The sequence below is a fragment of the Ambystoma mexicanum genome, chromosome 4q, assembly GCF_040938575.1.
Source record: "Ambystoma mexicanum isolate Mex_15411 chromosome 4q, UKY_AmexF1_1, whole genome shotgun sequence".
NCBI classification, from domain to species: domain Eukaryota; kingdom Metazoa; phylum Chordata; class Amphibia; order Caudata; family Ambystomatidae; genus Ambystoma; species Ambystoma mexicanum.
In genome coordinates, this window is record NC_090928.1 from 664,083,528 (window position 1) to 664,100,619 (window position 17,092).

Genomic DNA, 17,092 nt, shown 5'->3' on the forward strand with positions numbered 1-17,092 from the left:
GCCGTTGACCCAGCAGGATTTCTGGCATTCTTGAGATACAATGCAGTCTTCGCCTGTGTGATCTGGCCTTCTCCACATGTCTTTTGTGGCCTGTCGGAGGCAACAAACTCTTGGGGTTTTTGACCCGCTGCTCTCGTCCCTTGGTCCGTCGCCCTGCTCCAGTAGGTTTGCCTTTGCCCCGAAAGTTCTGCTCATACTCGTGTTCCGCCTTGCTCAGAGTGTGTCTTTAGGTGTTGCCTTTTATCCGTGTGAAGAGAGCTAATTGGTATCAGGTGTATGCACTTGAAGTCAAGTGCCTGACTTCGCCTGACCCGATTAACAGGACATGTCCAGTACGATGTAGGAGAGTTAGTCTTGTTACTCTGTCACCCTCTTCTTGGGTCCAGTGTTTGTATAAAAAGGGGGGGGAGTTGGGATCTCGGAGTATCCTATAAAATAGGATGGGGTAGATGAACAAAATAGGGGGGAATACTGCGTCAGCTTCCTCTCCCCCACTCCCTGAAGACCCCTCACCCAGGTGATCCTCCCGCACTGGTCCAACCCCATGGTATGGATCCAAAGGCGATGGCCGTGCTCTGGCCACCTAAGAGAGATTCCCGGGGACTAGCAGGTGAGACACCCTCTGGTTTCTCACACTTCTTAGCTGATTTTACAATATTTTTGCTGTTCACATCTCATGACTCAGCAGATACTGGGCACTGGTTCTGGAACTTCAGTTTGTGTCTGCTCCCCAATCGTGGAACTTGAGACAGATGGGCATCTGTTGTGGAGTGAAAGTACTGAAGGACTAGACAGGCCTCTTAAGGGTCTTCTGTGCTAGTGATGTCTGTGTGGGATTGTAGAGTACTGCTGATGGTATTTTATGTTATTGGAATTTCTAAAGCAAACGGCCACCTGAAGGTATCCTGGCACTAGAGAGGCAAAGGCACACAGCCATAAACCAGAGCACCCCAACACCTAAACAGATATGTTTTAACAGCCTTTCTAAAGGCCAGATGGTTGGGTAATTTTTTTTATGGCCAGAGGGAGCTCATTCCATAGCTTGGCCAGTGCTATGGAAAAGGCTTGTCCCCAATCCGCACACAGCGGAAGGAATGCACACAGAGTAAATCGGCTGAAGCAGAGCGTAGACAGCGCTTAGGACAGTAGCGGTTGAACTTCGTGCGAAGATATACCGCACCCTGACCATGCAGCGCCCAATGGATGCTGCATAACGCTTTGAAACTGATGCGTTGGGCCACTGGGAGCCAAATGAAGGCCCGCAGCACCAGTGAAATATGGGCCTCATAGAGCGTACCTGTTGCATCGCGAGCTGCTAGGTTTTGTAACCATTGCAGTTGCTGGACCAGCCCCTTCGGCTGCGCCAGGTAAAGGGAATTGCAATAGTCCAGCTGGCTAAGCACCATAGCTGCCACCACCGGAGGACAGAGAGGAGCAGGGATCATGGGAAGCACTTTTTTCAGTACTTTTAGCTGAAAATGGTCGGCTTGACATACAGTTGGTACTTGGGTGTCCATAGACAGGGATGCAGACAGGACTACGCCCATGTTTTTCACCTTCGCTGCCGGAGCTGGAAGGGGCCAAGAGAGGAGGGCCAAAAGGAGGACACCCAGAGTGAAGGATCAGGAGGGCAGCCCACCACCAGAACCTCTGTCTTGTCTCCATTCAATTTTAGCCAATTGTGGTTCATCCAATCCCCCACGGCAGCCAGGCACCTCCAAAGGCATGACGACACCACATCCCGATCAAGATCTAGACGGATCAGGATCTGGGTGTCGTCGGCATAAGAGTAGCACCGGACGCCGAAGAAGCGGATGAGACACACAAGTGCCCAGATGTAAATATTAAATAAAATCTGAGACAAGGAGGAACGCTGCAGCACCCCGCAGCAGCTGACATGGAAGGGGGCAGATGGCATGGCATAGAAGAATTTGAATTGGTTGAAATATCTGTGGTTCCCCTAGAGTGAGCACCATTGATTCCTCACCCAAGGCAGCTCCTGCACACCACCATCAGATATTCTTGTATCTGACCACCAAGTCGTCCTGTCGGTATGATCATCAACTGCTAGTTGGCATTTGTGGAGCATTTTTCATTTCCTACCTGAACTACCGGCACATTCTGTAGTGCTCCAAGAAATACTGTCCCTGTCACATGACAGTTTTTCCTATACCTACAAGCTTGTCCTCATTTGTCCTCACTATTTGCCCAATTTCCTCACTGTTGCCGTAAATCGAGGCATGCTCCACCAACACGATATCTGCTAACAGTCCTACCACCAGACACCCTCGTGCATTCACCACTTCACTTGTCGCACCAGCAAATGAAAGCACATCAACAATCGCCTTTTGTAAGGCCTTTACAAACTCTTCCTCCATCATGCATTAGATATCACACTGAGATCTGCACTCCAGCATGTTATCACTGTACCTGATATTTTGTGGTTTACCTGCCAGTCATAGCTTCCAGTCCTTCTGTATCTATGAGATGTGGTCATATCCCAGCTGATGGAATCCTGTTTCACTGCATTTGTTTTACAGAATTCTTTACTGCAAAATGCTGAGGTACCCCCCACATTTCTCCTCAACTATCTACAACACCACCTTTCTATATGGCCCTCCCCAACACACCATCTACGTATATGCAGTAGAATATTGTTAAACGTTGTAAAACAGGAATCAATCAATCAGTTAAGGATGTAACCAGAGTAGCTGGTTCCATACTTCCAAGGCCAACCCAACCCAGATTTTTCCAATGGTGATGCATTGAATACCGTTAGACTGGAGAATAGCACCACCTGATATTTAAAGCACTACAAAAAGCATATGAGTGGTAGCTTTCACTATATAAACAAACCAATATGCTGTGCTAAAGACACTATACAAAGAATTGCACAATTTGGGTTTCAGCGACATCAGAAGGAGGGTTGATTCTGGTCCAGTACGTAGACGACCTGCTGTTAGCCTCCCCCTCTATGGAAGTATGTGAGGAAGACTCTCTCATTCTGTTGACAGTGCTTGCTGAAAAGGGTCGCAAGGCATCTAAAGACAAGTTATGCACCGTGTGCGATAGCTAGGCCATGAGATTTTAGCTGGGGAAAGACATTTATCCAAAGATCAGATTTCAGCGATCCAGAGACTCCCCAAGCCCCAGACTAGAAAGCTGATGAGAGGGCCCCTCTGGAAGGTCAGTTACTGTAGACAGTGGGTCACTTCAACTGTGGGTCCCTTCAAAACCTCACGCACGATTCAACCCCCGAACCCAGGTCATAGTCTCAGGAAGCAGAATGTTCCTTTGTCACCATTAGGCCAGCACTCACAATGGCTCTGGCTGTAGGTTTGCCAGATTATAGTAAGCCTCTTGTGCTGTACTGCGATAAACGTGACAGTTGCTCAAGGTGTGTAGCCCAGTTGCACCGTAAAGAGCATCAGCCTGTATCATACCACAGTGTATGCTTCGATCCAGTAGCCATTGGACTCCCAGCTTGTCTGCGAGCCGTCGCTACTGCTGCTTTGTTGATAGAAAATACTGGCTCACTAGTACAAGGTCATCCAGTCACAATTGCAGTTCCCCATGCAGTGCTGTCATTATTGCTGAAAGGGAAGACACAGCATGTGTCTAACTCCTGTGGTACTCGATATGAAAAGTTGGCAATTGAAATACAAGTGTTCCTTTAGATATACAAGAATGGTGCGTGGAGGGAGGGGGGTTCTCACTTCCATCAAAGTCTTCTACTGTCGTTAGTTTGTTGCTGTCATGTTGCTTGCTTTTTACTAATACACTGTTCACCAATCCACCAGAATAGTCAGTGGTCATTTTTCCACAACACATGGAAAGACTGGATTAAGAGGTTCTTGTGCACTCCATAGAACAGATGTGGCTGGAGGGAAGCATGCACCCATTTGAACTACTCTGGCGTTATTAGGATCTGAAGGTGGAAATTCACTACCTAATGCTTATGTCTCTGGACAAGGCCCTCCCCATGTGTAACCCACACAGATGTGTGTGTGTGTCAAGGCCACAGGCCCCAGAACTCAAAAACCACACCATCTAGTAATGGGGGCAATGGGTCACTTGACTCACTTATGTCCCTTTGGGACCCATAAACACAGGGGCCCTGGCTGGACTCAGATGTGAGCAGGAACACTTTATTTCAGTGGAGTGCTTTTACTTTATTTCAGTGCAGGAGTGCTTTTATTTTATAAGAACTTTCCAGGAGCTGAAAGCCTTTATTCCAGAGAACATCCTCATGTGCTGACTTATCGGGTGTGGCTCCCTAGGCCTGGTCTTCATGTGCTGACTCATTTGGTGTGGCAGGGTGTGGCAGGCAGGCTGAACCTGGTGGGCGTGGCTTCAGAAGCTCAGCTATCTAAGCTGTTCCATCCTTAAGGCCGATGCTTCGCGTTACTGTGCACTCGCGTGCAACGTGACGCTCACTGCCACTTGGACCACTTTACTTACCTTTGAAACCAGGCGTACTCACCTCCAGGAAACCGGCGCTTCATCGCTTCATCTGCAGACTCATCTCCTGTCATCCAGTGATCTTGATCCCGATGCCGCAGCACTGCGCTCTGCATCCACAAACTCGGAACCTGTCAAGAAGAAAGACAAGGTTAGAACATCCATCCTAGGACCGCGGCGCATTTGATCCTTGCGCGTCCCCTAGTTTAACAACTTACCAGCTAGTGTACTGCTGCAGCTTCGTTCCTCGGTCCCTCCGGCTGCCGCCTCGAGCTCCGCAGCTTCGGCCAGGCTCATACAAGGGCCCCTCCCACAAGCAGCAGGACGGAGTGCTCGCCAAAACTAATCAACAGAAGCAGTTCCGAGCAGCATCACCTATTACCACCAGTCACCACATAAGCGCAGAGGGCAAATTCGGACCCGAGCGACCTCACCTCCGGGAGGGCTGCAACCATGCCCCAACGCCTCCGCAGAGACCAGGTGAGCGTAACAGTGAGGAGCCAGGAATGAGACGCGGACACAGGGGCTCATGGTTTTGGCCATAAACTTTTATTGAAACACAAAAGGGGTTGAGAAATGGAAATGCCTCTCTGTCCCTACTCTAAGAGGTATTTCCCTACATAAAACTAAGGGTCTGTCCGATGTCAAGATGTTCAAAGCAAAACGTCCTGTGTCCAAAGTACTGTTGTGGCCCTGGCCTTGAAAGTACACAAATGTTCAAGTTCAAAAGGAAGGGCGTAACGCCAATTTACAAGTTCCCAACGGATAAAGTTCATAGTTCCAGGGGATGGGTCCCTCCCACAATGTTTCCGCTTCACTGTGCTTTATACTTGTAGGGATATCAGTTTATTTTGGTCAACAAAACAACTGGTATGCAAAACAACTTGGATGTTAGTTTTAGTCTTGGTAGAATACCTGGTGTACTCTCCTAGCAGGTTTCTTCTCCTTTTTAAAATGTCTATAATTCAGTCTTTGGCTGTTCCTGATGTATCCTTATCAGGACTTCCTCATGTGATGTACTTTACACACTATTCAACTGGACCTTGCCTGTTATACTCTCCTGCCAGAGCTTTCTCATATAAACATACTTGCAACTTGCATCTGCCTGGTATACTCTCCTTCCAGGGCTTTCTCATATGAACACACTTAACACATACTTGCAGACTTGTGGTTTCGCAAAAGTTCACGAGGTGAAGGGCTCTCTTTCTCTCCCCTTAACCTCTCTCAGGCTTTGCTCCCCTTGTGGTTATGATTTTGCAAAAGTTCACAAATGGAGGGGTTTTCTTGCCCCCTTGACCTCTCTTGCTTTGCCTCTCTTGGGTGCAGGTTCTAGACTTGCTACTAATATGATTCTGCAAAACTTCACAGGGTTAGGGGTTATCTTCTCCTCCCTTGATCTCTTGGCCTTTGCCACCCAAAAATGATTCTCTTTTAGAGATATTGAGTCTTCCGTTCTTTCTCATATGTTTAATTCCCTTCTATTTGCCTTCAGTAGGCTTGCTGAAGTGCCCGGGCTCCCCGCTTCCCTTGGGTGGACTCGCTGGCTCTCTATGACTCTGCCCCATGGCTTCTGTACCCCTTGTGGTTCCCGCTCGTCTGTTCTGGGTGTCCTCAGGCTCAAACGGCGTGGGGGCTGCCTTTCTTCCTCTTCCTCTCCTGGTGTCCCCACCACCGCATACCTCCTCTCCTGCAGTCTGCTCTCCTCAGTCTCTTCTGTGAGCCAGTCGGCTCCACGGACCTCACACTAACCCTGTGATCCCTCGGTCGACACTGAGAGGATACTACTCCGCCAGATAGCATCTCTCACTTCCTGGTATCTTTCTCCTTCCTTGAGTGGGAGAACTCTCCCAGTGAGGGAGCTTCCAGCTTCCCTGTGCACACTTCTGGTGCCTAGGTGTTCACCCTCTTTTTGCAGCCCACAGCAGATCCTGAGGGTCCACCCAGCAGCCCCCAGTTCTCCACAAGGTGTTGTGGTGCAAGGGTTCCACCTTCTTTTCTCTGGCACTGCAGTCCAAGGCCCCTTCTTCTGCAACAAACTATTCCTGCACCCAGGCCCTCCATGGAGGGCCTCTCTCATTCTTTCCTTGCTTTTATACTGGCCCTGGCCAATATGATTTGGAGAAAGACTAGACTGCTGCATGTGATTCCTACATGTAATCCTCTTTCCTCTATTCTACTCCTTCGTCACAGTACTGATCTTATAACTCTCTTTTGAGTCATTGGGGATCTTTCTTGTCACAGTACTGGGAAAGTGATCTTCATTCAGGATACTCATATTCTTCCTTGTTCCAGTACTTTTTTGGGGAATGGTACGATAAGTACAACCCTTGAGTCCATTAGGGAAGGGATTGTTCTTAGAGTTATAAGAAGGAGGTTTAGGGTGCATTAATTGTCAGGGATACTGCGTCTCACCTGATGCCATGTCATCCCCCTGAGAGTCGCCTCACCTGTGTGGTCCTCCCTCCAGTATCCACCCCCAGGGTCTGAATCCGTAGATGTGGCCGTGCCCTGGCCACATGGGGAGAGGCTTTCCCTACAAAAGGGGTGATGATACCCTTGGATTCATCACATGTGTTATAAGATGTTAAACAAATTAGCATTCCCTTTAAGTGATATAAAACAGATTCTTAGGTAGTTCAATTAAATATTCCAAGTGATAAAGAATGCCGTGATAAATTATTGATAAGCATATTCTGAGGTTGTGCTGACATATTTATGAGGCTTCAAAAACAGAAAATACTGTTTTGAATCCCTTTACAGGTACTCTAGCTGACAAGCTACAGTGAGAACGACTTGTCCAGGGCCTCCTAAAGTCCCAATGCATCTTTGGACCATTTGCCCTGCATTTGTGGTCGGGTGTCTCTGTTTTTTTTTTTTTAAAGTGGATATGTTTCCATGTTAACATGATTACAGAGGCCACTCTAGCTCCACCACCACTCTTACTTTGTACAGTTATGATACATAGCTTGGGCATCTTGGCTTCGGTTGAAAATACTTGTAAATCCCTCTTGATAGCAAAGCCAAATATAATCTAGACATCAAATCCGCGAATGATTCGCTGAATGCCCTTTGCACACCTTAAATGGAAAAAAAGCTATGTTATAAGCATTGTGGGAGCGTTCAGCAGTCTCTAGAGAAAATGTGAAGAATGCTATTACCTATGACTGCTCTTGATACATGGTTACTTGTTAAGAATTATTGATAGTTGTTAGATATGGAACTTTTTAAAATGTATTTCAGACTTTCCTTCTTCCCTCTGGTATCATAGTTATGTCACCTGCTGTAAATTATTTGCTTTTTTATGTAAAAGTATTTCTTTCTTTAGATAATTTAGTCGAATCTGCTGTGAACTGGATCTGTACGTTCATGTTTAAATTGTTGCATTATGATTTGATTTTTGATTTTTACATTTCTTACGTGTTATAAGTTGTGCATCTCCAAAGTTCAAATCCACGTCTCCCTTGTTTAATTGCCTCAATAAACATAATGATTAAAAAACTCCTCATTTCATGTAAGCATAAAGCATAACAGCATGTGTGCTGCTAGAATTCTTTAATGAGTTGCAGTAACGTGAATATAACTTCCCTAAAAGCTCGCGCTTTGCTGCCTACCCTTCCACCTCTTTGTCAGCACAACTTTACTCCACTCTAGGTTCCACAAACTGGCAAAAGCCTTCATATGGTCAGGCAATTTAGAGAATATGACCAACTTTTCTTGAATTGTCTGCAGACTTTCATAAATCTTTAACACAATGAACTTTGGGTAGTTCAAAGCATATGAAAACTAGTTCAACCCCACCTTACTCACAATAAAATGAAAAGAAATCGTGACTTTAACATAGAAAGGGTCATATTTGAAGGGCAAAAAAAGCATTGTCAGAAAAATATTAGACAGTGAAATGGAATCCAAATAGGTCAACCTCAAAAATGAAGTTTTCTTTATAACATCTTTTTGGATTGCTTATTTTAAGACATAACGTGATAGTCAGACTGGCAGAAAAGCAAGCCAATTCAATAATGTTCTCCATCTGTGACATGTGCTACTAACTTGCAATTATTTATTTAAATCTTCACTAATGTATTGCCAAAATACACAGGGGTCTTGTGAATTTACATTTTTTTATTCTGTTTGTATATTTCTTTTTTTTATATTATTTGCAGAATAGTCTAACTTTCACTGGTGCCATCAATGGAGATGTGTACGTCTGGAAGGATCACTTTTTAATCCGATTGGTGGCAAAAGCTCACACTGGGCCTGTCTTTACAATGTACACAACACTTCGTGATGGGCTCATTGTAACCGGTGGAAAGGAGCGACCGTGAGTATAACATTATTACATTGCCTTCTTCTTTGTAACAGAGCCTTACTCGGCTGTGGTGGTAGTTAGTTTTTGGAAAACAGTACAATGTAGGTGTTCCTATTTAAGTGTTTGAAAGTAAGCTGCTGTGTTATTTTTCTACTTGGTTTTTACGAGCAATGGGGATTCTATTCTCCCTCACCTCAGTTCATGGCAGTTTCTCCAAGTGCACACGTTTATTGAAATATTAACTTATTTCCATACTAAAATGTAGATCCCCCCTACTTTTAGTAAAAGGGAGTCATCATTCTGTTAAAGACATAGAGGTAAACTGTGTTTTACTTTCTTTACTAAAGAGGCCCAGCAGCAAATAAATATACTACCAGAAACTATGTTTCCCAGCAAACCCTTTCTCATTTTTTTGTTTCACAAAATGTGTAACATGTATTTATTTATTGTTCACTTGTTAGGCTCTTATACATGAAGCAAATACTGTTTCCAAGGGCCCACAGGGCAACAGGGATGGGACAGGGTATGATGGACAAAGTAATTACAACATTGTTAAATAATTAAATACATCAAAGAAGAGACAATGGGGAGGCGAAGATGAACCTACTATGCCTTGTGAGTGTTTAGAACATGCAAGTGCAGGGGGAAAGGTGAGATGGGTATGGGATAGGTGCTGTGGTGCTCATGGAGAACATCAGGAGAAGTACTATGAAAAAAGCTAAGTGCAACCTCCAGTGGTGGAGGGTGAGCCGAGGCAAGTGCAGACGATAGACAGCAGTTGGGAGGAAAGATGTGGGAGGTCAGGGTCCCGAGGATGCATAAAGGCCCTGCACACCAGTCAAGCTACTGTGCGATTAGCAGGGGAGAGACTGGGTGAAGGAAGAGTTAAGAGAAAAGTCTTGAGGCTTTTCTGGAACTTAAGGAGGTCCTGCTGAAAATGAAAAGGGTGGGGCAGGCTGTTTCAAAGAAGGGAGCCCGCTGAGGAAAGCGACCGACTACCAGCTCTCTGTTTCGCAAACCTCTTCACGTTTAAGGAGTTGGTGCCAGAGGAACGCAGGTGTCTAGAGGGTGAGTATTTAGTCAGAAAGAGTTGAAGATAGAGTGCCCCCCCCTCCATACAGCCTTGTGGATGATGCAGAGGGATTTGAATGTAATCTGTGCTGCTATCGGGGGGCCAGTGAATAGTTTGTAGGGCAGGAGAAATGCAGTCCCTGGGCTTCAGGCCAAGGATAAGTCTTGCTGCCCTATTCTGAATTAGCTGGAGGGGTCGCAGAGTTGACAAAGGTAGATTAAGGAGGACGCTATTACAATAGTCAAGCCTCGAGAGAACCAGAGCCCGGGTAACATTGAGTCTCTGGGGAAGGTGAGAAAAGGTAGAATTCCTTTCAGAAAGAAAAGCTGTAAGTGGGACTTCTTGGCAATATCCTGAGTATGAGGGCAGAAGGAGAGAGGGGAGTCGAAGATGACTCTGAGGTTACTTTCTTCCGGAGAGGGTGCAGGGGGAGGACCCATGGAAGGCGGCCAGAGTGAAGGGAAGAAGTTGGGTGCCGGAGTCCCAAAGGGGAGGATCTCTGTTTTCCTGCCATTGAGGCAAAGATCATTAGAAGTACACCAGGCCTGGATGGCCGCGAGGCAGTCGGGGATGAAGGAGGGTGCAAGGGCATCTGTAGGAAGTTTGAAGAAGGGTTGTGTGTCATCTGCATAGCACTGGAAGTTGGGGGAGAAGGGGGAAATGAGGCGTGCCAGCAGAGTAAGGTAGATTTTAAAGAGCCAAGGCGATAGAATGCAGCTCTGGGGGATGCCACAGGAGGAGGGGGAAGTAGGGGAGGAGAAAGTGCCCAGTATGACTTTGGAAGGGTCTGTCAGTTAGGAAGGAGGTAAGCCATTCCAGTGCCCGCTTCGAGATACTAAGCGTGTCATGGAGCCTTTTTATGAGGATGAATGGTTCACTGTGTCAAAAGCAGAAGCGAGATCAAGGAGGATGAGGACAGCTGGGGAGTTGGAATCAAGAAATGCGAGCAGTCCTTCTTGGGTGTTCAGAAGAGCAGTTTCCATGCCTCTGGCTGCTCCGAATCCAGACTGATGGTCGTGAAGACCGCCAACAAGTTCACTGTGGGAGTTAAGTTGGGGAAGGGCAAACTTCTCAAGTAGTTTCCCCAGGAAAGGGGTGATGGTGATGGAGTTGGGGCGATAGTTGGCTGGGCAGGAAGGGTCTGCTGATGGTTTTTTTTCACGGTGGGGGGTGCACAAGGGAGTACGTGAGGGAGAATGGAAAAGAACCAGTAGCAAAGGAGTGGTTACAAAGATCAGCGAGAGAGGAGATGTTGTCCTTGATGGTTCTGGATGAGCAAGGGGCAACCAGTTTGGAAGAGAGCTTCATGGAGTTTCCAACTCTGGTGACTTCTTCCAGAGAGGCAGAGGCGTAGGAGGAAGGAGGTGTCACAGGTTTCCCCCCTTCTCACCTGTCTGTATTGTTTGTTCAGGATCTTCGAAGTTGCCTTCTTACGCACTGTTCGGGTCTTGTACAACCCGGTGCGTGAATCCTCGGATTCCAGTGTGTGGTTCGTGACCCGACTCCAGGAAGCATTCAGATGTCCGGAATAAGTCCAGGAATGACGAAGAGCACACTCGGAGAATGCGCTTGCAATCCAGGAGTGCAGGATGAGGAAAGAAAGGTAAGGATGTTAGGAGAGGAGAATCAGGGGACTGGGAACCAGGAACAAGAGGAAATCGCTGTACGAACTCTGGCCGCACACGTCTGACTACTGCAAGCGGTAGCGTTGAGACGCGCGGAGCCGCACAGGCGTGCCTGTTTTGTAGAACGTAGAGCGTACGATGCGAAGACTGGCAGACAGCGTTCCGAGTTCCGCTGCCATGTTGGGAGTACAATTGAGTTTAATCTCCTGTGGGTCAGGGACCACGAAGTCCAGAAGGGACGCGTACGGTGGTTCATGACAGCATGCCTCATCTGAAACCCAGTTCCTCCGGGTTTGCCCGGGTGTATAAGGTGGTACCTTCAGAGCAGTCTGGGGGCACTTATGTTTGACACTGGTAACCAGGTGCGTTCACTGGGAGGATACCCTTTCCATTCGACCAGATACTGTAGCTGTCCACGTCTGTACCTGGAGTGTCATATTCTGGAAACCTTGTATTCTAACTGATCATTGACAATCACAGGGGTAGATCTTGGAGCAGTTTGGGAGGACTGGATGTATGGTTTCAACAGAGAAGTGTGAAAAACTGGGTGGATTCTTTTCCAGGACTCGGGTAGTTTGAGTCGGAGGCCGACTGGGTTAATGACTTCCTTTATGGAGAAAGGACCATAACACCGGCGAGACAATTTATTTGGTCGTAAGTGTCGAGGCAGAAGTTTCGAGGATAGCCAGACCTTATCACCTATTGTGTATGATGGCCCTGGTCTTCTTTTGGAGTCAGCATAGCGCTTGGTCTCTGTTCGGGCCTTTTCGAGGTGTTCTTTTGCTTCTTTGTGTACATTGATGAGGGTTTCAATCCAGGAGTCGACTCTAGATACAGGGGTAGGATGCGGGAGAATGGATGGTAGAACCGAAGGGTGGAATCCTTGGCTACAGAAGAAGGCACTGGTTTTGACAGCCGAGTGATCCGAGTTGTTGTAGGCGAACTCAGCCACAGGTATTAGGAGTGACCAATCGTCCTTGATCTTGGTGGCAAAACAGCGAAGATATTCTTCCAGAGTTTGGTTCACGCGTTCAGTAGCCCCATTGGTTTGTGGATGATAACCGGAAGATAGGGCACGTTAGATACATAGTTTGCAACATAATTGTTTCCAGAACTGAGATATGTACTGGGGTCCTCTTGTCAGATATGATCTTGGAAGGTAGTCCGTGAAGTCGGAATATGTTTTCCAGAAAGATTCCGGCAAGTTCAGAGGAGGGTGGTAGTTTATATAAAGGTGTAAAGTGAGCCATGTGAGTGAATAGATCAATGGTAACCGTAATTGTTGTGTATCCCTGGGAAGGTGGTAGTTCCACAATAAAATCCGTAGCGATGAATTCCCAAGGTCTTGTTGGCAGCGTTGGTTGGAGTAGGAGACCTGCCGGTTTCTGGTTTTCATGCTTGTTCTGAGTGCAGATTGCACAGGTTTGGATGTAATGCTGGACGTCATCCCTCATTTTTCGGCCACCAAAACTGCCTCTGTATTAGACGGAGGGTGGTGGTGATGCCACGGTGTCCTGAATGAAAGGTATCATGGCATAGGCTTGTGATCTTTTGCCGTAGTCTGAGTGGGGATGACCAGACAATTGTCCTTGAATAAATATCCACCCTTCATTTTGGGGTTCCATTGATTCCTCCCACCATATTCCTTCCAGATTTTAGAAGACTGAGTTTGAATCCGAATGTCTTCTAAGAGACTGATTGCTTGGGCAACGAATATTGTATGGGGAAACATCTTTGGAAAGGATCGGTCTTCAAGAATTTCATAGTCAGGACGTCGGGATAAGGCATCGGCTATTATATTGTGTGTTCCAGGAACATGATGAATTTGAAACTGGTAGTGGGTGAAGAAGGCCCAACTGGCTTGATGACTGTTCCTACATTCCAAGGATTGCAGGAGTTGAAGATTCCGATGGTCCGTGCGGACCTGAACAGGATGCTTCGCTCCCAGGAGTAGATGAAGCCAGTCTGTGAAGGCTTCACGGATGGCTAGTAGTTCCTTTTCCAAAACAGAATAGTGGGTTTCGCTAGGGGTCAAGGTGCAAAAAAGGTAGGCAATGGGGTGTTCTAACCTGTCATCCAATTCTTGTTTCAGGACTGCCCTGATGGCGTAGTTAGAGGCATCAGTTTCCACTAGGAAGGGTCGATCAATGTTAGGTTGGGCCAGGATGGGGGCTTGTGTAAACTCTGACTTTAACCGTTGAAACACCTCATCCTGGACTGCTGTCCAGTGAAAGGGTGTATCCTTCTTCAACAATGAGATGATTGGATGTACAATCTCCGAAAAGGAAGGTATGAATTTCCGGTAGAAGTTGGAAAGCCCCAGGAAGGATTGAATTTGTTTCACAGTTGTGGGAACAGGCCAGGATAGAATAGAGTCTACTTTCGAACGGTCCATTCCAATTCCTTCTGGGCTGAGGACGAATCCGAGATAGTGAACGGTGGACACATGGAAAAGGCACTTTTCGGGTTTAGCCAGGAGCTTATGTTCACGTAAACGTGGTAAAACTGCCTTAACATGTTCTTCATGCTTCACAGGGTCCTTGGAGTATATTAGTATGTCGTCCAGGTATACTATGACGAAGAGGAACAGCATATCGGAGAACACCCGGTCCATAAAACATTGGAAAACCACTTTGGCATTGGCAAGACCGAATGGCATAACCAAGTATTCAAAATGACCAAAAGGTGTTCTAAAGGCTGTTTTCCATTCGTCACCTTCCTTTATACGGATCAGATGGTAGGCACCTCTGAGATCTAATTTCGTGAACACTACAGCTCCTCTTACCGCTTCCAGGATATCCGAGATTAGGGGCAATGGGTAGTGGCCTTTGAGGGTGCATTGATTAAGCCCACGATAATCCAGGCAAGGTCTAAGCTCTTTGGTGTCTTTCTTAGGAACAAAAAACAATGAAGCTCCCGCCAGGGATTTGGATGGTCGTATAGTGCCATTTTCTAAGTTGGTATCTAGGTATTCTCGGAGGGCTCTTTTCTCAGGTTCTGATAAAATGAACATTCTTCCAAAGGGAATCACTGCTGAGGGTTCAGTATCAATTGCGCGGTCTTTAGGTCTGTGAGGAGGAAGGGCTTGAACTATGGCGGTCGAAAACACATCAGTGAGGCCCTGGGAACCTGGACGATGATCGAGACTGTGAGTGAACCTTAGTTAGCGTATCTTCAGGGGGGCTTGAAGAGGAATCTAGGGATAAACAGTGGGACATGCAATGCTCTGAACCAAGAAACAAGGATCCTGCTGCCCAGTTGATATAGGGGTTGTGCTTCCGTAACCAAGGCATACCCAGTACCATTGGGTAATGGGCAGATCTTATGATGTCGAATTTGATCTTCTCTTGATGGTGGTTTATAGAAAGCAGGATCTCTTTGGTTTGGAGGGTAATGGGTCCTGAAGAGAGAGGTCTTCCATCAATAGCCTTTACAGGTTGCATGATGTCTTGAGATTCATAAGGGATGTTATGGTTAGTGGCCCAATCATGATCTATGAATATCCCCATAGCCCCACAATCCACTAATGCCAGAATGGGATAAGATTCTTTCTTGGAAGGCGATACAAAGGCCTGCAGAATCACAAGATTGTTTTGTCCAGGAGAGTTCAAGGATGGAATAGATGTGGAGCAAACATCTCTCTCCCGACGCTGTGTTCCATCTAGGATCGGGAGCTTGCGTTTCCCGAACGCCGTGGAGGGGCAATAGGGCACTCTCTCACAAGATGTTTATCAGAGGCACAATACATGCATAGACCAGTGTGAATCCGTCGCATCCTTTCTTGCTGAGTTATGGGTCCGCGAAAGGCTCCTACTTGCATGGGTTCTGGGTCCGTGGTCGGGGAAGAAGCAGGCTCAGGTCTAGGCGAAGGTTCTGTGGAGGCCTTTTGGTAGGATACTTGATTCTTCTTCTTCTCTGCCTTTCTTTCCTGGATACGAAATTCAATTTGTAAAGAAAGATCCATGAGAGCCTGTAACGAACTTGGTCGAGCTACCCTGGCTAGCTCGTCTTTTATCTCTTCATTCAATCCTCTTCGAAAGAGGGTGAAACGGGCCTCTGAGGAACAGTCTGCTTCCTTGGCTAGTTGCTGAAAGCATGTCACATAAGTAAGCATATCCTGGGATCCTTGTTGGAAGTCCAATAAGCATTCTTGGGCACTGTAAACCTGTTCCGGGCGATCGAACATGGTTTTCAGCGCCTGCACAAACCCGTCATAATCATCCAAGAGGGCATCACCCGAATTAACTAAGGGAGTTGCCCAAGTTGATGCATTCCTGGAGAGATGTGAAATCATAAAACCCACCTTTGCCCTGGGGGTGGAGAAGTAGTAGGGCTTAAAGGTGAAGTGCACCAAACATGAGTCGAGGAAGCCACAAAGGGTCCTTGAAGAGCCATCCTATTTATCCACCACTCCGCCCAACAACACACTTTCCTTGGTTGCAGAGTCACGTGATAGGACCAGTTGTTTCAGTGCCGCATTTTCGGCTTTAAGGTTTTGGACTTCTGTTGTTAACTCCTGCATGCCGCCCATGAAGTCTTGAACTGCAGCCTCCCATTTCCGTAACTGTATCAGTTTGTTGTCGTCTCAATCTGTCACAGGTTTGCCCCCTTCTCACCTGTTTGTATTGTTTGTTCGGGATCTTCGTAGTTGCCTTCTTACGCACTGTTTGGGTCTTGTACAACCCCGTGCATGAATCCTCGGATTCCAGCGTGTGGTTCGTGACCCGACTCCAGGAAGCGTTCAGATGTCCGGGATAGACGAAGAGCGCACTCGGAGAATGCGCTCGCAATCCAAGAGTGCAGGATGAGGAAAGAAAGGGAAGGATGTTAGGAGAGGAGAACCGGGGGACCGGGAACCAAGAACAAGAGGAAATCGCCGTACGAACTCTGGCCGCACACGTCTGACTACTGCAAGCAGTAGCGTTGAGATGCGCAGGGCCGCAGGGGCGTGCCTGTTTTGTAGAACGTAGAGCGTACGATGCGAAGACTGTCAGACAGCGTTCCGAGTTCCGCGGCAATGTTGGGAGTACAATTGAGTTTAATATCCTATGGGTCAGGGATCACAAAGTCCAGAAGGGACGCGTACGGTGGTTCATGACAGGAGGAGGGCGAGTGGTCAGGGGAGGCAACGGGGAGGGATGGGTTGAAAGAGTGTGTGACAAGGCTGCTCAGTATGTACTGGGTTTTGGAGGTGAATTGAGTGGCGAGTGCATGGCAAAGGGCATGGGAAGGAGTAGGGCCCAGGATACAGCGGATGGGTTGGCTGCCCTGCAGATTTTGAAGCGGTCAGCTGTGTTGTTCGACACGCCAGATACTCGTGCTTGAATGTGGGCCCTTTTATTGGCCTGAATAGAGTCTGTAATGACTTTGGAGCAGGTGGCAGGCCAGTTTGTCAGAGGGTGCACCTGAAGTTTGCCACTTCTGTTCGGAAGCCCTGCACTTAAGTTTTTGGTCTGAAAGTTCTGAGTCGTAGGCAGGTGTCAGGCGGATCCTCATGACTGGGGCAAGGATGTCAAGGGTGTTGGTAATGGAAAAATAGAGGTTGCTGAGAGCAGATTCAGAGGTGGAGTCTGAGTTGGGTGGGCAAGGGGGAATGAAGGTGGGGGTGAAGGCAGCAGCTGACACTAG

At 47.3% G+C, this 17,092-nt stretch overlaps 1 protein-coding gene across 3 annotated transcripts in view; it reads left to right on the forward strand.

Moving 5' to 3' along the window:
* EML6 (EMAP like 6) overlaps positions 1 to 17,092 on the forward strand; it is a 3,038,586-nt gene that overhangs the window by 2,589,348 nt on the left and 432,146 nt on the right. For all 3 annotated transcript variants that reach the window (XM_069608236.1, XM_069608238.1, XM_069608237.1), the window contains one exon: positions 8,622 to 8,779. In XM_069608236.1, coding sequence (XP_069464337.1) covers positions 8,622 to 8,779 — 158 coding nt within the window. The remainder of the gene's footprint in view (positions 1 to 8,621; positions 8,780 to 17,092) is intronic.